Source organism: Nicotiana tabacum, chromosome 2 (genome assembly GCF_000715075.1).
Source record: "Nicotiana tabacum cultivar K326 chromosome 2, ASM71507v2, whole genome shotgun sequence".
Taxonomy (NCBI): Eukaryota; Viridiplantae; Streptophyta; class Magnoliopsida; order Solanales; family Solanaceae; genus Nicotiana; species Nicotiana tabacum.
Genome location: NC_134081.1, coordinates 171,015 through 193,178, shown reverse-complemented (window position 1 = coordinate 193,178; position 22,164 = coordinate 171,015). Strand labels below are relative to the sequence as shown.

The window sequence follows — 22,164 nt, the reverse complement described above, 5'->3', positions numbered from 1 at the left end:
TCTGATGTGTTTCCTTTTGATTTTCAAAGCATGCCACCAGATTGTGATATCGATTTATGCATTGATTTGACTCTAGGTACCCAGCCTATATCTATCCCACCGTACCATATGGCTCCGAAAGAGTTGAAGGAGTTGAAGGGACATCTTTAGGAGTTGCTAGCAAAGGGGTTTGTCAGGCCGAGTGTACCGCCTTGGGGTGCACTAGTGTTATTTGTGAAGAAGAGATATGGCACTATATGGATGTGCATTGATTACCGCCAGTTGAACAAAGTTACCATCAAGAACAAGTACCCGTTGGCGCGGATTGATGAATTGTTTGACCAGTTCCAGGGTGCCAGGGTATTCTCTAAGATCGACTTGAGATTGGGGTACCATCAATTGAATATTCGGGATTCGAATGTTCAGAAGACTGCTTTTCGTGCTAGATATGGCCATTATGAGTTTCTAGTCATCTCCTTCAGTTTGACTAACGCCCCAGCGGCGTTTATGGATTTGATGAATAAGGTGTTCAGGCCATATATTGATTCATTTGTCATTATCTTCATTGATGATATTTTGATCTACTCGTACAGCATGGAGGAGCACGAGCAACATCTGAGAGTGGTGCTTCAGACCTTGCGAGAATAGAAGTTATATGCTAAGTTCTCCAAGTGTGAGTTTTGGTTAGATTCTGTGGCATTCTTGGGGCATGTTATATCAGGCGAGGGTATTAATGTGGATCCCAAGAAGATCGAGGCAATTCCAAGTTGGCCTAGTCCTACCACGACGATTGAGATCAGGAGCTTCTTGGGGTTAGCAGGTTATTATCGTCGATTTGTGGAAGGCTTTTTATCTATTGTAGCACCTTTGACTAGATTGACCCATAAGGGTGTTCCGTTCCGTTGGTCCGATGATTGTGAGGCGAGCTTTCTGAAGCTCAACACAGCTTTGACTACGACACCAGTTCTAGTGTTGCCTTCCGGTTCAGGGATGTATACTGTGTATTGCGATGCTTTAGCATTGGTTTGGATTGTGTATTGATGCAGGAGGGTCGAGTTATTACATATGCTTCACGTCAGTTGAAGCCCCATGAGAAGAATTATCCTGTACGCGATTTGGAGTTAGCCGCAATTGTTCATGCTCTTAAGATTTGGAGGCATTATCTTTATGGGGTGTCCTATGAGGTTTACACCGATCATCGTAGCTTGCAGTATTTGTTCAAACAGGGGGATCTCAATTGGAGGCAGCGTAGGTGGCTTGAGTTACTAAAGGACTATAATATTACCAGTCTTTACCATCCGGGCAAGGCGAATGTAGTTGCGGATGCCTTGATCAGAAATGCAGGGAGGATGGGTAGCTTGGCATTCATTTCAGCAGAGGAGAGGCCATTAGCTTTGGACATTCAGTCCTTGGCTAACAGACTTGTGAGATTGGATATTTTAGAGCCCAATCACATTTTTGCATGCGTCGTTGCCCAGTCCTCACTATTGGAGCAGATCTTGGCTCGTCAGTTTGATGATCTACACTTGTTGGTTCTCAGATAGATGGTACTACAGGGTGGTGGCAAGGAGGTTACTACAGGTGAGGATGGTGTACTGTGACTCCAGGGTCGCCTATGTGTTCCTAATATCGATGGATTGAGGGAGAGGATTCTAGAGGAGGCACATAGTTCTCGGTATTCTATTCATCCAGGTGTACGAAGATGTATCGCGACCTGAGGCAACATTATTGGTGGCAGCGGATGAAGAAGGACATAGTTGAGTATGTTGTGAGGTGTCTAAATTGCCAGCAGGTTAAGTATGAGCACCGGAGGCCAGGTGGCCTACTCCAGCAGATGACTATACCTGAGTGAAAATGGGAGCACATTACTATGGACTTCGTAGTTCGGTTGTCGCGGACCTTGCGGAAGTTTGATGCAGTTTGGGTCATTGTCGACATGTTGACCAAGTTGGCACACTTCATTCCGGTGGTGACCACGTATACTTCAGAGAGGTTGGCCCAGATTTATATTCAGGAGATAGTTTGGTTGCATGGTGTGCCTGTTTCCATCATATCAGATAGAGGCCCTCAGTTTACTTCGCATTTCTGGAGAGCAGTACAGAGTGAGTTGGGGACCCGGGTAGAGCTCAACACAGCTTTCCATCCGCAGACCGACAGGCAGTCGGAGCAGATAGTTTAGGGTTAGAGGACATGCTCAGAGCATGTCTGATTGACTTTAGAGGGCAGTGGGATCTATTATTGCCTTTGGCCAAGTTTGCTTACAACAACAATTATCAATCTAGCATCGAGATGGCTCCATTTGAGGCTTTATATGGCTGGTGATGTCGTTCACCCATCGGATGGTTTGAGCCCAGCGAAGCCAAGTTATATGGTACTGATTTGGTGAAGGATGCCTTGGAAAAGGTAAAGTTGATTTAGAGCGACTTCGCACATCACAGTCCAGACAGAAGAGTTACGCGGATCAGAAGGCGCGTGATTTGTAATTTATGGTGGGCGAGAAGGCACTCTTGAAAGTCTCGTCGATGAAGGGGATCATGAGGTTCAGGAAGAAGGGTAAGTTGAGCCCAAGGTTTATAGGTCCATTTGAGGTGTTGAGACGAATTGGGGAGGTTGCTTATAAGCTTACCTTGCCTCCCAGTCTATCGGAAGTCCATCCGATTTTCCACGTGTCTATGCTTTGGAGGTATCATGCCGACATGTCGCATGTGTTAGACTTCAGCACGGTTCATCTAGATGAGAGCATGGGTCATGAGGAGGAGCCAGTTGCCATTGTTGACAAACAGGTTCATCTGTTGAGGTCCAAGAAGATTTCTGCGGTAAAAGTTTAGTGGAGGGGCCAACCAGTCGAGGAGGCGACTTGGGAGGCCGAAGAGGACATGCGGAGCAGATATCCACACTTATTCGGTGCTCCAGGTATGATTCTAAACCTGTTCGAGGATGAATGTTTGTTTTAAGAGGTGGAGAATGCAACAACCTGACCGGTCATTTTGCTTGTATGTTAGGATCGGGTTTTGGATGACCCGGGAATGTTTCGGCGCCTAATATTGAAAGTTGGCATTTTGAGTAAATTTCATAAGTTTGGGTTGAAGTGGATTTTTATGTTATCGACGTCCGTTTGAGATTCCGAGCCTGGGAATAGCTCCGTACGGTAATTTTGGACTTAGGAGCGCATCCGGATGTGGATTTGGAGGTTCGTAGGTCGTTTCGGGGTCATTTGGCGAAAGTTAGAAATTTGAAGGTCTTGGAAAAGTTTGACCGGGAGTGGACCTTTTGATATCGGGTTCGGATTTCGATTCCGGAAGTTGGAGTAGGTCCGTAATATCATTTATGACTTGCACGCAAAATTTGGCGTCATTCCGAGTTGATTTGATCGGACGTGTGGATGTGTTTTTAGAAGTTTTGAGTTTTAATGATTTGATTCATGTATTTTGGCGTCTGATTTGTGCTTTTAGATGTTATTCTGGTATTTCGATCGTGCGAACTTCGTATGATATTTTTAGATTTGTGTAGACATTTGGTGTGAAGTTCCGAGGGCTCGGGTGAGTATTGGATGCTTTCGGATGGATGGGAAAGACTTTAGTTTTCTAGTTTTATTTGTTGGTGTCTCAGGTATCGCAAATGCGAGAGTTTGTTCGCATTTGTGAAACTTGCATTTGCGAGACAGGCTTCGCAATTTCGAAGAAGCCTGGTCAAGGCAGGACTCGCTTTTGCGAGATTTTCAGTCGCTTTTGCGATCAACCTCCCTTCGCATTTGTGATGTTGTGGTCGCAAATGCGACCTTGGCAGTGGGGGCTAAGCTTCGCATTTGCGACCTTCGCATTTGCGAATAAGGTGCCGCAAATGCGACACTTGTGACATATGCAACAACTTTTATTACGGGACATAGTCTTATTTCCCTCATTTCTCATTTGGTCTTAGGCAATTGTGGGAGCTTTTTTGGGAGGGCTATAGCACACAAAAATATGTGAATCTGGCGGAATTCTAATTTTTTTGTAGTAAAATTCAAAAAATGAGGAACGATCATGGTGGGGCAGTGAATCTGGTGCCTTAGGTCATATTGATGGGCCGGTTCCATCAACATCAAGAGGTAAGTGATCCCTATCAATTCTTTAGCTAAATATACGAATCATAAGTATATTTAACATGGAAATGGTGGGATTTATGTGATTTTTGAGGAAAACCTAGTATTTTGATAAAAATGGGGTTTAACCACGAAAATAATTATGGAATTGGGTGAAAATTTATATTTGAGCTTGTGAAGTTATGGGTAATAAATTTCTTCAAAAATTTCCGAAATCCGGGCATGTAGGTCCGGGGCAAATTTTAGGAATTCTTCAATTAGAGTTGGGAAATCACTTTAATAGTTAGGATATGAACTTTTGAACATGTATCGACTATTTTGTATAATATTTGACTAGTTTCGAGTCGTTTGACACCGAGTTGAAGGTTTAAAGCAATCTGTGGACCGAAAGTGAACTTAAGAACGATGTAAGTCTCTTTTCTAACCCTTTAAGAGGGAACTCATCCCCTTAGGTGTGTTTTGTTATAAATTACTTGTGTGGCTACGTACGCATTAGGTGACGAGAGTCCGTACTTAGCTATATTCCATGTGATGTCCGGGTAGCCTTAGGTTTACTTCATGCTTTATTGACACCGTTATTTGATTATGCTTATTAATTGAATAGAACTGAGATTGAGGATTCCAAGATTCCAATTTGGATTCCTTATTTTTAGAAAGAATTGAAAAATATTATGATAACTTTGAGAAATCTATGTTCACTCGCGACGCAAGTATTTTTCGCGAGCGAGGTAAATTCCACTACTCTCATGGGAGTGGGCCGTTCGCCTCGGCAGGTTAATAGATGCATCTATGGTTCGTGCCGTTCGACCCTCGGGAGTGCACACAGTATATTTATATGTATTTTGGATCGGGTCATACGTCCTCAGCATAATTCGTGCGTAATAATACCTGGAGCCTAATTATACTTGATATCGTTTTATTGGCTTGAGAGGTTAAATGATTAAATGATGGAAATTGATTTGGGATTTAATATCGGTGAAAGAATTGTTTATTTATTTCATGTTATTAAGTTTTATTTTCATTTACATATCCCATGCTTACTTAAAATTTTAGTATTTTATTAGTAGCCCATAGTAAGTGTCAAAGTTGACCCCTCATCACTACTTCATTGAGGTTAGACTTGATACTTACTGGGTACATTTTGTGTATGTACTCACGCTATACTTCTGCACTACCTGTGCAGGATCTGAGGTAGGTGCATCTGGTTATCTTCCCGGCGTGCACTCCTGATTACCTCGAGACTTTGCGGTGAGCTGCCTTCCGAGACCGTTCTGCAGCACCCAAAGTCTTTCTTTTACTTTTACTTTCTGTCTATTTTCCTTCAGACAGTAGTATAGTATTTTTTATTTTGTATATTCTACTAGTAACTCATACACTTGTGACATCATGTCTTGGAGATTATGCTAGTAGTCACTTGGTAATTTTTGATTAATTGCTTCATCTCATTTGCTTTTAAAACCGTTTAATTCTCATGTTATTTAATATTTCACTTCTTATTTATCCAATGACTAAAAATTAACTATTTCTAAATTGTTATAGAAAATAATCACACGGTTAGTTCACTATTAACTTGCCTAGCGATAATATTGGGCGTCATCATGACCTATAAGAGAAATTGGATCGTGACAGTTCTTGACGAATAGGCGTAAAGGAGATTTCAAAAAAAGCAAATCATATGAGATATATAGTTATTTGCTAGTTCAGAAAACGTCGAAGTAAAAGCAGGAATGTGGAATTCTTTATTATATACGTACGAAAAATATATCATCCCTAATATTCTTCAAAAGTACCTTTTACAAGATTTCTTGCTTCATTAATCCTTCGATATAAAAGTGAAATTAACTATAATGATTGTTTGAGTTTCATTTCTTACTTAAAGACATGAGAGCATTGAGCATACATTACTTATGAGAAATTTCTAGCACATCATTATTCAAGAGCATGATTTATTTCAATTTACAAAAATTACTTTTTTGGAGTTGATTAAAGAAAACTTTGTGATCTGATCTATTGATATTCTAAAATATACATAAATTAAGCCATAGATAACTTTTCATTTTATATATATAAAAAAAAAGTACCTAGAGAGTGCCTTTACAATCCATAGTATCTTGTGCAATTTCCAAAATGATTTATAAAAAAGAATTATGGGAGAATATATAAGGTTCAAATTTTAAGTTTGTTTAAGCCTTAATGGGTGCAATGCAAGTTGATGCCGATATTATCGTTTTTTTTCAAAAAGTGAAAGCTCCCTGCAAGGCAAAGGATGTCTTCCAAGATCCATCGCAGGTTGGGTTTGAGAGCCATGTGATAGGTGAATAGAAGCCCCGCTATCGGAGTCATTGTTGACTTTATTTATTATTATGGTGTATATTATAGCTGTCCAATGAGACAGGACGAGATCAAATAAACGGGACGGGATGGGACAAGATAATATTTAGCGGGACGATGACGGGACGGGATAAACGGGACGAAACAGTAGGCCCATCCCATCCGGCTAACAAACGGGATGTGACGGGACGTGATGGTTCGGGGGCCCTAAGTGGGCCTTTTTAAAATAAATTAATTATTTAAGTATTAAGTTTGGCAACGACTAGTTTCTTGACAATGACTAAGTTTTTAAAGTTTGCAACTGTTAGTTTTTGACTTATTTAATAAACTTAAAACTTAATAAATTATTAAAAAAAATAAGTAAAGAATTATAAAATATAAAAATAAAAGACTTGTAATGATATATTTTAGTAATTATAATAGAGTTGTAATTTATATAATTTCAAGCCTTTAAGTAACTAAGTAAGAGTGTAAGACAATTCATAAAATAAATTCAAGGCTTAAAGCCAAAGTGTAATTTAATAAATTTAGGGGTTAATTAAAAGTTTGGGGAGGGGGAAGATATGATCATTTATAGCCATTGGGAACAACTAAATTTGCAAATAAGGTCGTTGCCCAATTGCTCTATTTTCAAAAAAAAAAAAATTTAAATATATGCGGGACAGACGGAACGAGATCGAATGGAATAAATATGATAATATAGGCCCATCCCGTTTAGAATTAAGTGTGTTGTGACGGAACAGCCCGTTGGACAACCATAGTGTATATATCAGAATGTAAAAATAAGATTTTAATTTGATACGTGCACCTAGGAGACTCACCTTTGTCTTTACATAAGTAAATATTTTAAGAAAACTTGTAGAAAAGAATATATCCCATCTTTTGCAATATGGTTAATTTCCTAAATGACACCACCAATTGGGATAGGAAATTTCTTAACTTCCAATGAACTTGTGGCACTAACAAAATGTTTTTGAATATTTGGTGAAGGTCCAATGACTAAATTATACTCCACCGGTCAATGTCCCCCTCTATTCTTTTTGGTAAATAACGCAATATAATTATTTCAAAAAATAATAATCGATAATAATTTTACATATACATATATCTTATTTACAATTAGTATATATTTTTATATATTTGACTAACAAATTATTTATCCTCGAAAATGGATAATAATTAAAATTATAAGTGGTTTTAAAGATACGCGGATTAATTTGATACAAAGCGATAAATTAAGTAGAATTGAAAGATAGTTCCAGCCTTATTGAAAATTTTACCCTCAACCTGGGCTTGCTATGGCCAGCACTAGTGAACAAGAGAAAAAACTAATAACAAAGAAGATAATAATATATTGCTTTGGAATCCGTGTTACAATGTCCAATGAATAAAAATCATCTTCTTTATATAGTAGGAGAGTTTCATCCTTAGTACAATTCTTAAAAAGATAAAAATTATCTTTTTCGTTAATCATTGATCTGCTGCCGATACAGGCCGAGATCCGGGCCGTGATATCCGGTCGGGCGCGGATATCACGGTCCTTCGTTAGTCGTGTGCAACCGTTAGGTAATGCGTTTCCGAGGTCTCGGAGCTCGAACCGAATCTGGTGGTGTGGTCTCGATGGCTCCAGTGGTAAGTGCTTTGCTTGGGCCTTAACACGAGGGGTATGTCCGGCCGGTCCAGGACATAACGACCCTTTGTTGGTTGTGCTAAATTACCTGACAATGTTCTTCGAAGTCGTTCAAAGCTAGGACTGATTCCGAACCATGACTCGATGAGACTCTTGCCCCGATTTCGGTCCCTTGTCATCATGTCTCAGGCTTGATTTATTTTGTCGGAGATTGGGGTGTACCATGAGCCCGATTTTACACGTATACACAAATATATTTATTTTTTATGTATGTTTAACTTACCATTCATTTTCATCATCATGTATATAAATAGCTTTAGCATTAGTGGAATAGAATCTCACTGTTCTTCTTCCCCCAATTTTCCCTTTCATATTCCCATACAACTCTGCTCCATTTAAAGTTTTATTAAACTAAACTCCCCTCCCTATCAAGCCATGAACTTCTCACAGTTCTTCTTTTTCTCCTTCTTCTTCATCACAGGTATGCATTATTTTTACTTCACTTATGTTTTTCTTGAATAGTCTGTTTGAAATAGTTTCTAAATTAGTATTATTGTATAGCGAAACAAAGTTTGTTGTGAAAACTATTTTCTTCCAAAAATATTTTCCACCAAACACATTCTTATGATTAGTTCTTATTCTATAGTCTAATAAGCAGAGGCGGAGCAAGAATTTCAACCTTATAGGTTCTGAATATTGGAACCACGACTTCAACCTTTGCTCCTGCTAACCAGTGTTTTCTATAAAATTTATAGGTTTTTTATGGAGTATTCAAGTTCAAGGTTCAACTGATCACCACCATAATCATCAACACCATAGCCATAACAAGCAGCAAAGTGCCATTAATGAGCAAAAGAAGCATCAAATAAATGGTTTTAAGCCCACAAAGATGTTTGTATTTGGGGATTCATATGCAGATACAGGGAACAATAGGAAGTCTGTGGCTAATTCTTGGAAACAACCTTATGGTGTTACTTTCCCCGGCAAGCCCTCCGGCAGGTTTTCCGATGGCCGTGTCCTCACTGACTACCTTGGTATATATATTATTCCATCTATTCTATTTTATATTTACTCCTTTCGTTTCATTTTATGTAACGCTGGTCGAAAATTAATTTAATTTAAACTTGTTTATATATTTTTGGAATATTTTACATAAATAGTCAGTCGAACTGCATTTAACATTTACGTTTTTTTATTAATATACACGATTATATTCGATTATACACATATTATGTATGAAATATATATTTACGGACTATTTTTAGTTTAAATAATTACGTAACGACTATTTAAGTTAATTGTTATAAAAAAACAGTCTTTTTTACCCAAAAGAGGATTATTGTTGTAATAATCAAATATCTGTAATTTACTTTGTTTCTTGTATGGTGTAGTCCCAGCCTAGCAGCTTTTTTGTTTCTTCCCATGCTATTCTTTTCATCATTATGTTCACTTTATCTTTTGTGTTTATATAAACAATTAATTTTTGTGTTTTCTTTTCTTCTCTTTTTTCATAGTGGGTTGCTACTTACCAATGACTTAAATTTTTTCTTGTTTTGCTTTTTCTGATGGGGCTGGACATCTTTGCATTATTCATACTTTTGTTTCTTTTTCTCTTTTTCTTCATCATCTTGTCAGACCACCACACTCCTTTCTTTTTCTTTCTTGATCCCGTAATTACTTCCATTACTTTTCTCTCAATAATAAATCAAAATAGTTCTTGTAATTACTTATATTTCGAAGAGAGCGATAGAGTAAAAGTAAAATTATTTGTGTGATATTTATGAGTCACGGGTTCGAGCCTGAAGTCAACTATTAATATTTGTATCAGATTAAACTGCCTATATTATATCCCTTAGGGTGTGACTCTTCCCCTGATCCTACGTGAATGCGGGATATTTTGTCCTCCGAATTGTCTTTTTTTTTTAAGTACTTATCTTTCGCTAATAAATACACGTTTGGCTTTATATTTGAAAGTGCGACATTATGAAAGAATTTAGTGCTAAACTAAATTTCTTTTGGTTCTATCATTATATCACTAGTGGTCACTTGTAACTAGTTCATTGCACTTTGTTAGCCCACTTCTGTGATTACTCTACCAACTCATCATGCCAACTCTTGAGTTAGATTATGCGGTGTCGTTTGGGATAAGGATAAAAAAGGACAGTCCGGTGCATTAAGCTCCCGTTATGTGCGGGATCCGGAAAAAGGCCGGAGCACAAAGGTCTATTATATGCGGTCTTACCCTGCATTTTTGCAAGAGGCTGTTTTTACGGTTCGAAGTCGTGATCTCCTGGTCACATGAAAATAACTTTACCGGGATAAGGATACTAATTCCGACATAAAATTTAAAATTATATTTATCACATATTTGACTATAGGTATTAGCTAATACTAAAATAAATTTTATATCAAAATCTTGGTATTAGCTATCACATAGTATAAGTTATCGAAATTATAATTTCTGGATATCCCTACTCTAAACCAAACGACCCTAAGACTTCAAAATTTTCTCAGCCAAAATTTCCACTATCCTTAAGAGGAAAAAAATTATTTGAATTTACGTGCGCTTTGTAACGGTTCCACTTGCGCTCTTTGTATATCTGCCCATTTTATATGATTTTACTTAATAATATACATTGATACTATACCTAAAATTTAACCTATTATAGCAGTTCGCCAACCTTATTATAGAAGACTAGTTTGACATATCATGATTCATGAATAGTTACCGTTATTATTTTTTAAGTGACCTGTTCGTGTATAGAAATTAAACTCTGAATTAATTACGAAAATAAGTTTTTAATTTTTTAGCTTTTTATATATGTTCATTACTGATGCAATTGATATGAACAAGCAGCAAAATTCTTGGGAGTGAAATCACCAGTACCTTACAGATGGATGAAATATGCAACAAATCGGTTAAGATATGGGGTAAATTTTGCATATGGAGGAACTGGTGTATTTGATACTTTAGTTCCAGAGCCAAATATGACAACACAAATCGATTTTTTCCAAAAATTGATGGCTAATTCAGTCTACACAAAGGCAGATGTGCAGTCTTCATTGTTCTTGCTCTCTCTTGCTGGAAATGATTATGGTGCTTTCCTTGCTAATGGTGGTACTCCTCAGGTACTTTAATATTATTTATTATATGGTTAATAAATAGTAAATAAATTTAATGTGCATGCATAGAATATAAAATATAAGAAAAATGATACTGTATAGCCGTTCTTAAAATAATAGTGGAAAAAATATATAATAATTTACATTTCTGTATATTATATACAAAAAATACAGTATAAATTTTATGCACTTTTGTAGCTAAAGAATATAAATAATTTCGGCCGCAAGCTGAAAGATGTCTTTGCCCTAGAATATACCAATTTAGTGTGCCTAATCCAATAGCTATAAGTAGTACTAGTTTTCTAGAAAAGCAAAATTTTTAAGTTTTGTTGATTGTGAAGTTTCTTTTAAAGATTAATCTTCTTTGTTTTAGATTGAAAAAAAAAACGATTATGCTTTGTCAATTGTGAAATAAACTTCACGTTATCATCAAGTTGATTAAGACTTTGAAATATTAATAATTGTAGTTGAAGAACCCTTCTTTGTGAAAGTTCTATACATTAATAATGTATAAAATATTTATACTATTAGATTATTTATAATATATATATAGGTCAAATATTACTGCTTTAATACTTTTTCATTTGAACATTCCATTTGACGGAATGTATATTAATGAACACAATGTCAAGGTGCGTGAATAGTATTATTTTTATTAAAAAAGTATTATAATTAGAATAAAATATAAAGGAAAAAAATACCTTTCCCTCTCCCTCCCACCTTTCTCATCTTCCCTAGCAAACTCCTACCCCTTTCTGTGAATTTTTTCATTTTCTATCCTAATTTCCCTCCCCCTCCCCGTTCTCCGTTCCTTTTTCCATTCCTCTTTTCCCTTCAATAATCTTTTTTTTATTTGCTTAATCTCCATTCACCTTTCTCGTCCCAACCTCTCTCAACCACCGGTGCTCAAAAGAAAGCCTGAGCTTTGTCGTTTTGTCATCCATCTTTGCCAAAATAGTAGCATAAAGGGGGCAAATTTTTGCAATGGTATTGGACGACCTCCACTGGTTCAAACCCAGGGATTTTTATTGATTTTTTATGAAATTTCAAAATTAATTTTTTTTTTTTGTTTTCGTCTAATCACGACTATAGTGGTGTTGTTAATTTGATTTAGAAATAAGTGACAGAAAGAATAATGAAGTAAAAGAGAAAGGAGAAGAAAGAAAAAGAGTAAGGAAAAAAGGGAGGTGGGTTAACGGAGAAGAAGGCGGGATGTATTTATTAGGACTCATTCCGTCAAGTTGAAGTGTTCAAATAGGAAAAATATAAGTTCATGTATCGGATTTGCAAACTGATACAAATATAAGTGACCACGAGGCCATTTGAACTAATATAGATTATTCCGAAGTAATAGTGATTCCTATATAGGAAGAGCCTGTTTGGACATAAGAATTTTTTCACTTTTTTTTTTGAAATCTGGCCATAAAATTTCAAATTTTCACTTTGGAATTTTTCGAAAATTTGAAAAATTTCAAAAAACTATTTTTCAAAATTTTTCACTCAGACCACTCACAAAAATTCAAAAACAACTCAAAATTATATTCATATGCAAACATAATTCTAATATTCAAATACCATTATCACTCGAAAAACAATTCACTTATTTTTTATCTTACAATTGTTATTTCAAACGCCTACGAAATGACTACATCATACCATAGGGCAAACTTTGGATCCCTCAAGGATTTGGCTTCTTTCATCATTAAAAATCATACACGAGGATGACTGTAGATTTTGGTCCCACCTTATAAGCGGTACGTACTGCTTTGGCATGGACTGGTAAAACACGAGATAGGTAGAGTTGTTATTTTTGACAGACTCTCGACTTAGTAAAAATATAGTCACATTATTGAAAAAAAATACAGTAATGAATACAATAATTAAAAAAAAAGTAATTTAAAAAAAGAATAACAACAACAACAAGATAATAAGATAACCAAAGTAAAAGAAACAACCAATAATACTAAAAATTTAAGTATAAGAAAGTACGGCAATAATATTAATACTACAGGTATAATATTTAGAGGTATATAATTAAATTACTTTAAATACCTAGATGTTAAATTGGAATATATCCGCCTGTGATTTAACATGTTGTAAAGTTATCCGTCTTATTTTTCAGATTCGGGTATATATACTATGGACAAACTATAGAAATATTTGACATATTTTTTTTATTAATCCGTTAAAAAAAGAATAATATATTTTTACTATTTTACCTATTTTATTTATAAATATTATAGAATATTTAAGACCACAAATCTTAAATGTCTTATCACATATAAATATTATGGCATGCTTAAGGTCTTAATTTTTAATTTTATTTTTTTTCTTAAATTTCATATCGAGTTAAACTACGTCAAAATTGAAAGGTTGAAACTAAAAGCATATAAATTTTGTGAGTCCTGAAATAGTAAGGCATCTTGTATATTAGTGGGTGCTGACACCAGTAATACAAGGTTATAGATGTTGACCAACCTACTCTTCTTTGGATTTTATGTAAAATTTTAATCTTGAACAAATTGTAAACGTTGGGTCTTTCAGCTACTAAACACTAGAATAGCTGAATTAATTTGCTAGATTAGTGGATCATCGCTAATCTTAAGCCGATGGTTTTCCAGAAATAACTTCTCCGTCTTTTTGAAGGTAGGGGTTAGGTAAGCGTACACACGATCCTTTCCAAAGCTCACTTGTGAAATTACATTGGATTTGTTGTCGGTGGTGGATCATCAATAACCATAAAAATACATTAAAGAAATTTGGTTCTTTCCTTTTTTTTTTTTTTTCCTCCTTGGCTCTCATTTAGGACCCGTTTGGTCATAGATTTTACCAAAATAAATTTGGGTTTTATTTGGCAAATACATGTTTGATTATAGATTAAAATCTCAAATTCCAAATCCCAACAACAACAACCCAATATAATCTCACTTGTGGGTATGGGGAGGGTAGTGTGTACGCAGACTTTACCCCTACCCTGGGGTAGAGAGGTTATTTCCGATAGACCCTCGGCTCCCTCCTTCCAAGAACTCTCCACCTTGCTCTAGGAGTGACTCGAACTCACAACCTCTTGGTTGGAACTGAAGGGTGCTTACCAAATCCCAAATCCCAAAATTAGCTCAATAGGTGGTTTTGGGCCAAAATATCACTATTATATTTTTTTAAAATTTCCCCAAACTTTTGTATTTTATAAAAGAGCCTACCATTTATTATTTTGTAATAATGTTGTTTCGTCTTCTAAGTCACCTGATATTGTATTATGTAGTTTATTAATTTTGTATTAAATTTATTTATGTTCAGGACTATGGTTTGCGATAATATAATGAATGTTATTGATAATGTTACTGTTGGGTATTTGTGATAGTTTTTAGAACTTGTAGGTATAAGTCATGTTTCATGTTTTTCCAAAATAAATTTGGGAAATATGTTTTGAAAACTAATGTCCAAACACATTTTTATCTTCAAACCAAACTTCATCCAAATCAGGTTTTTCAAAACAAATTTGGAAATGTATGGCCAAACGTTAGCTTATTGGCTCAACCTATTTTGACCCGCCCAAATTTAGCCCAAGCTGTCCATTTGCCACCTCTAATCACCAAGTATTTAAATATTTTTTCGTTTAATCATCAACTATTTGGTATTTATTGGTTTGAGCCAAAGGAGAGCTTCTCTACTAAGTGGGCATTTGGATATAAGAATTGTAAAATTTCAAAAAAAAATAGTGAAAAAAAAATTAAAGTGAAAATGATATTTGAAAATTAGAGTTGTGTTTGGACATATTTAATTTTGGATTATTTTTAAAGTTTTATAAGTGATCTGAGTGAAAATTTTGAAAAACAGCTTTGAAGTATTTAAAATTTTCAGAATTTATCTTCAGTAAAAATTAGAAATTAAAAGATCTCATTCATTTCGTAACACCAATGCCCTAAGCACTTGAATCGAGATAAGGTGTAAAGTATTATTGTCCTTAGAACTGAAATGTTCAGTAAACTGTTGATATCTGCAATAGAAGGACATCTTGTAAATTAATGAATGCTGACACCAGTAGAAGAAAAGTTTAGACCTTTGACCAACCTGCTTCTCTTGGATTTCTATGTACAATTTCATTTGGAACAAATTAAATTATACTGGACCTACACCTACTACACTCTAATTACTAAATAACAGTTTTTTTCTTTCTTTTTCACTCGGATTTATTCTTAATTGGGTCACGTGTCACCCTTTTCCTGGATATAAATTACACTCTAGGTTCCAGTTATGTGCCAGACAAGAAGTCAGTGTAGAGTTCAATCGAACCTATTAATTTGGATTTAAATTCTATATTTTTCTTACGAAATTCATTCAATATGTACAAAATTATTAATTTAGAATTCAATAACTTAAAAAGACTAGAATTTTCGAATCCATGAGCTTCAAATCTTGATTCCGCCTATGGTGCTAGACCAAGCAAACAACAATAAGAACATTTAGAAAAATGTCTAACAATAAGAAAATTTAGAAAAATGTCTAACAATAAGAAAATTTAGAAAAATGTGTACTTTGTGGTCAACATATTAAACTGGCAATCTTAGATCTCAAGACCCTTAGGGCTCGTTTGGTACGAGGGATAAGAGATAATTAATCTCGTAATTAAATCTGAGATGAGTATATTCCACGTTTGGTTAGGATAAAATTGCGGTATAAGTAATCTCATGATGAGTTATCCCGTGATTGTAATGTTATTTTATCCCTATGGAATGGTGAAATAATAATCCTAGGATAACTAATTCCAAGATAATTAATCCTGAGATAACTTGTTTCTCAACCATACGACCCCTTAGCAAGATACTCTTAAACTGGTTCAAGATTATTCACATTAATTGATGACCCTTTAATATGTCAATTTTTTTCTTTCTCTCTATACATGGGAAACCGGGGGTCGAAATAGGGAAAATGAATAGAGGACGATGAGAATTGAACTCACACATACGTATGTATTGCGTCGAGAACTTTAACTTATGTATACTTACATTGTAAGAATTTTAACGGTATTAATATAATTTAACCTGTTACAACAAGTTGTCTGCTTTATCTATTTAGTAACTAGTTCCGCTTATTATGAAAAGTTACTCGTACTTATCTTTTAGGTAGAGCCGATGGTTTTTCAGAAATAACCGCTACATTTTTATTAGGTAGGGATAAGGTCTGCGTACACTTTACCCTCCTCAGATCCTACTTACGGGATTTCACCGGGCTGGCTTGTTATTGTTACTTATCTTTTAGGTAATATGAGAATATAAAAAATTAAGCTCTTATACATATGCCATTTGTGTGTAGGGTTTTCCTGCCTTTATAACTAGTGTGGTAAATCAAGTAGTTGTAAACATGAGACGAGTTAATGGACTTGGTGCAAAGAAGATAGCAGTAACAGCTTTGGAGCCCTTAGGATGTCTTCCTCAAAGCACAGTTTTGAATTCATTCCAACAATGCAATGCAACTGAGAACACAGCTGTGGATTTCCACAATGCATTATTGCAACAAGCTGTGGCAAAGTTGAATAATGAGACAAAGGATTCTACTTTTGTCATTCTTGATCTTTTTAGCTCATTTACTACTGTGTTGGAGCGCAAAGGAGTGCCAGGTATTGAACCATTTTCTCTATAGCTATTTACTCTCTTTTTTCATGAAATGAGCTAAAATGAAGCGATATGCGCTAAAAAAAACTAGAATTAGCTACGAACTTCATCGTTGATATGTCGCTAAATCGTTTGCGGTTAACATAATTTCTTGATAATCTGTCGCTAATCTGTCACTAAATAAGATTGCGATGAATTTTTCTATTTAGCTACGAGTTTGGCGTCGCTAGTTCTTGTTCTTTAGTAGTGATGATTCATATAATTAATCCCATCTTAATTAGTATTGAGACGTTATTGTTCTATTCTTTTCTTCCTTGAGCCGGGTCTATCGGAAACAGTCTCTCTATCCTTACGGTAAGGGTAAGGTTTGCGTACACACTACTCTCTCCAGACGTCACTTGTGCGATTATACTGGGTTTGTTTTGTTGTTGTTAATTGTTCTCCTTTTTCTCTTCTTAAGGAAATTACAAATTGGAAAGTCGCACACATGTAAGCCCATTCGCATATGCATATAGATACAGACCTATTTATAACCTTGAGTCACCGAACCCTATAAATTTCGGCAGAAATCTTGTGTATGTATATGTATATACTTTGAAAATTATTAATTTAAATCACTTGGAACCTGAACACTAAGAACCTTCCGATTGTTAAAATCCTGATCAGCCTCTGTATGCACACTAGCCCAAAAAGGATCCTTTTGTCTTTTTTGTTTATTCTGATAAAAGTGAAACTTAGAAACTCTTTGCAATTAATACTTGTATTTGTTATACGCCATATTTAGTAGGCACCTAAATATTTATAGTAGCAATACCATGAGTTTTAATTTGTCTTTTTTGTTTATTCTGATAAAAGTGAAACTTAGAAACTCTTTGCAATTAATACTTGTATTTGTTATACGCCATATTTAGTAGGCACCTAAATATTTATAGTAGCAATACCATGAGTTTTAATACATGGATAAGCATATATAAAAACATAACTGTCATTTCAAAACCTTTAATACACATAAAGCAAACAGTCGATAAAAACTAATTACAATATTACTAATACACCATATTTCATATTATTCTTATACACCCCCTACCAAACGACTCCATACTTATAAACGCAGTATTTTTTTAGCAGGAAGTACAAGGTTTGAGACACCATTGAAACCATGTTGTATGGGAATAAGCAATCAATATTCATGTGGAAGTATGAATGAGAAAGGTGAGAAGATGTACACAGTGTGTATTGATCCAAAATCTGCATTTTTCTGGGACAGAGTTCACCCTACTGAAGCAGGATGGCGGGCTGTTTATACTGCTTTAGAATCAACTCTTACTCACAAACTTTTTTTACCTTTCTTTTAGGTTTTGTTGTGCTGTGTGCTATGTAATTTCTAGCTTTGAAAGTTTGTTTTATATGTTTATTGTTATGTTTTATTAGGCCTAGAGTTTCTTTTTGTACTTGGGAGTCCAACAAAATAAAGGCTTCTACCACTTTGCTGTTCTAAATTTTTGCCCGGCCTAAGTTTTATAATCTTTTTCAAGAACATTATTAAAGTCTAATATGAAATAAATACCACCAAGAGTGTAGTGGGATTGGTGAGATCTTTTCACCCGAAATAAAAAGTCTTGAGCTGAGTACTGGAAATGAAAAACTCTTGGTAACAAATGCATTCTCTTTTAATGTACCTTGCGCAGCATAAATTTCGGGGGATTTGCATATATACCTAGTTTTTGGGTCATATTTTAATTTATACCTGCTTTGCAAAAAACATTGCAAGCGTACCCACTTTTCGGGTAACTTCAAACATACGGGCCTGAAGTAGTAAAAAATTATGTCTGAAGTTTGAACTTCAGAATGTTTTGCTTGAAGTGTAGCCTTATCAAAACAAAACTTCAGATATTTTTGCCTGAAGTTTGGCCTAACCTGCAAAGGCAATCACGCAAACTTTAGTTCATAGTGCAATGGTAAACTTCAGTTCAATAAAACTACAGCATGTTTTGGCTGAAGTTTTTATTTTGTAATTGCTGAACTTTAACATTCTAGGAGCTGAAGTTTTGTTTTGTAATTGCTGAACTTCAGCTTTCTAGGAGCTAAAGTTTTGTTTTGTATTTGCTGAATTTCATCATTCTAGGAGCTAAAGTTTTGTTTTGTATTTGCTGAACTTCAGCATTCTAGGAGCTGAAGTTTTTGTTTTATATTTGCTAAATTTCAGTAGTCTTAGAGCTGAAGTTGTGTTCTGTCTTTCTTTGAAGTTAGTTGACTTTAAAATATAAGCCAAATTGTGCTGAAATTTTAACTGATTTTTTTGATAATATTCTGAAGTTATTTTTTCTATCTTTTATTTTTCAGTTCTGCAGCTCTTTTCTGTCGTTTTTCCTGCGGATGATATCATAAAGCAAGGGGTAAGCTAATTTCAAGAGATCGCGAGAGCAACTATTGTGTATAATAAATTTCACATGCATATGCCATTCTTGTGGCAGGTAACTTGGAAGAGAGGACATGTAGTAGTCAATTGCTGTTGTATGTTTAAGAAGGATGGATCAGGGAAAGACACAAATCACACCTACTTTAACCAGCTTGTGTAGTTTTATTTACTCATTTTTCAACATAGAATATGGTAGTTGATAAGATTTAATAAAATCTTTACAGATCCAATCAATAATACTTATACAAAGTCTCATGTGTTTGAGAGAGAAAAGAAGAGGAGGAAGAAAGGAGCGCATAAGTCAGGAGGAAGAAGAGGAGGCGTCTGAAGTTGTCAAAATTAGGGTATAGGTTAAAGAATCTTAAAAATATGGGTATAGGTTAAATGAGGGCGACTAAATAGGGCGCCCCGTGCAATTATTACATAAATTTCGATTAGTCGGGTCCGAGGGGTGATAATTTGAGCCCAAACTCATTTGACCCGTCCAACCCGTTCAAGGTTGGGCAGGTCAGACTCGCCAATTTGTTGAATTTAATCCACCACAACTCATTTAAGGTTTGGCTGATTTTTAGTCCAAATTGATCAATGAGTAACTTTGCTAAAATATCTTTAAAATAACTTATTTTTTGTATGATATGTTATATATGCCTTAACAAAAGAAAAAAAGTCTTAGTATTTGATAATTAAACAATTCATAAGAAAACAATACACATTAAATTAAGCTTGGTAAGAGTTGGGTGGGTTGTGCTATAACCCAAATTTTAGTCCAACTTGACATAACCCATCTCAGTCCAAGTTACTTTTGGGCGGGGTTATTGACTTGCCTATTTATTGACTCAACTCATTTTGATTTGCCCAAAATCAGCCCAACCCGCTCATTTGACACCCCTAGTCGGATCAATAAATGTCGAATACTAGATGATTTAATTTTAGATCTATTTTTGTATTCAAAAAAATAAATGGAGGCGTTTGTAAATATCTAAATTTTAATGGATCAAGCCCATATGAAATTTGGGCTAAATCCGAGTTGCTTGGAGGCTACTCTACTAAAAACCTACCTTGGAGGCTACTCTATCCTAACCCTTAGTCACTCTTGTAAAAAGGGTTACATATCCCCTTAAAAGAGATATCTCGAAATATGAGATCATGCCTTTAATCCCATAAACTCATGGGATATTCACAAAGAGATCAAGATGCGGCCGGATAGACATAATTTCATGCAGATCAAATACATCCCACGAAGGTTTGCATCATCCTACGTTCGAAAAATAAGTTGTTCTAGCCCTCAAATCACGGAGATAATCAGGAGAGAAGAATCAAGGGAGAAACAGAATTGTACCCGCATCATTTTATCAATAAAATTATATTTCTTCATATTTATACCGTGGTTGCAATTTATTTTTGTATCACAAATAATTTATTGCAAACAAATTCTTGGTGATTGAAAAGTTGAGATGAGAGGTAGAGATTGTCCCACTGGACGTGGCAGAATTTGTTGACAATAAAATTGCGTCAAGAAAAATAGTCGAAATCGAAAAATATCGCAACAATCGTAGTATTTGATTTCAAGTAATATGTGTGTACAATCTCTATGAATCCTATGATTTTTTTTAAATAGTAAATAAATTCAAAGGTCTTTGAGCTTGATCTCGATTCTATATTTGTTGTCACGAACGATGATCTTGAATTCAACTAGCACGAACTTTGATTTGAAATCGTACTCCTTGAATCTTGATTTGTTCTTCGTTCTTGAGCTTGAACTTGAACTTGAACTTAATTGCTTGAAGCTTGAAACTTGTAGAAAAATTTGCGGCGTTGATCCACGAGCTCTCTCTTGCTTCTTGTTATAATTTCTGTGTCTTTTCTGGGTTATGAAGAATCCTATTTATAGTTGTGGGAGGGAAGAGTTATGATAAGAATAAACTTTTTCCGACCAATCAAATTGAAGTGTGACAAGGCCGCATTTGATTGGCCAGAACATGTCACTTGCACAGTGGCGCAGTTTCATTGGCTATTTAATTTGACTTGACATGCTTTGTCATTTTGACACGTGGCATAATCCTATTGGCTTTTTTGTTTGACTTGACGTGCCATGTCATCTGACACGTGGCACCAAACTGAGCTTATAGGAATATGGCATCATGGGCTTAATAAAATAGGCTCAACACTTGTAGCCCAATGAACTTGGACTAATTTATTAAGTCCATCTATATCAGACTTATATAATTGATAAAGAGAAATTTTCAGAAACTACTATTGTTTAGCGTTTATTAACTTCTTATAGCTACTATATGCATAATTACTTCCTATAGCTACTATTCAGTTGTTATGGTAGTGTATTCTCTGTATTCGCGCTGCTGTATTCTTGAATACAACAGCAAAAAATACTTAAAATCAGGAAAGTTCAGCTGTACGTGCATGTATTCGCGCTTTATATTCATGAATACAGTAGCAAAAAGCACCTAAAATTAGAGCAGTTCAGATGTACGCGCATGTATTCACATATATTCGCGTTGCTATATTCATGAATACAATAATAAAAATTGCTTAAAATCAGGGCAGTGCAGCTGTACGCGCATGTATTCACATGTATTCGCGCCATGTATTCATGAATACTGATGTTAGGATAAAAATCCATATTTTCGCATGTAATTTCCCTTGCATTATACCTCAATCTTGTTGACATTGGTGTAAATATTTGTGACTCGTGCTTAATAATGGTGTTTATATGTGTAGGAGTCAATTTGAAGTGATTTGACAAGCTTGCATGCAAAGTAAAGTAAAAACAGAAGAATTTGGAGAGAGTCTGAGTTTGGTGCCCAAGTTGGTGCTAGGCACCAACCAAAACGTCAAAGGTAGAATAGTGAAAAACTCAGGTGTCCTAGTTGGCGCCAGGCGCCAAACGAGACGGCTAAGAGCGTATTTCGTCCTAATTTGTCTAGGACTTGGTAGTTTCGACCCTACACGCCCCCAATATATATAAAAGGGA

At 35.3% G+C, this 22,164-nt stretch overlaps 1 protein-coding gene across 2 annotated transcripts; it reads left to right on the top strand.

The window, feature by feature from the left end:
* Positions 1-8,345: 8,345 nt before the first annotated feature.
* Positions 8,346-18,255, top strand: LOC107829328 (GDSL esterase/lipase At5g03610). Of its 2 annotated transcripts, none has more exons than XM_016656803.2 (5): positions 8,346-8,502; positions 8,777-9,055; positions 10,879-11,150; positions 16,458-16,761; positions 17,885-18,255. In XM_016656803.2, the coding sequence occupies exons 1-5, from the start codon at positions 8,457-8,459 to the stop codon at positions 18,109-18,111; spliced, it is 1,128 nt and encodes a 375-aa protein (XP_016512289.1). In that variant the 5' UTR covers positions 8,346-8,456; the 3' UTR covers positions 18,112-18,255. The 2 variants fall into 2 exon arrangements, with proteins under 2 accessions (XP_016512289.1, XP_016512288.1); XM_016656802.2 differs by having other exon boundaries at positions 17,882-18,255.
* Positions 18,256-22,164: the final 3,909 nt, after the last annotated feature.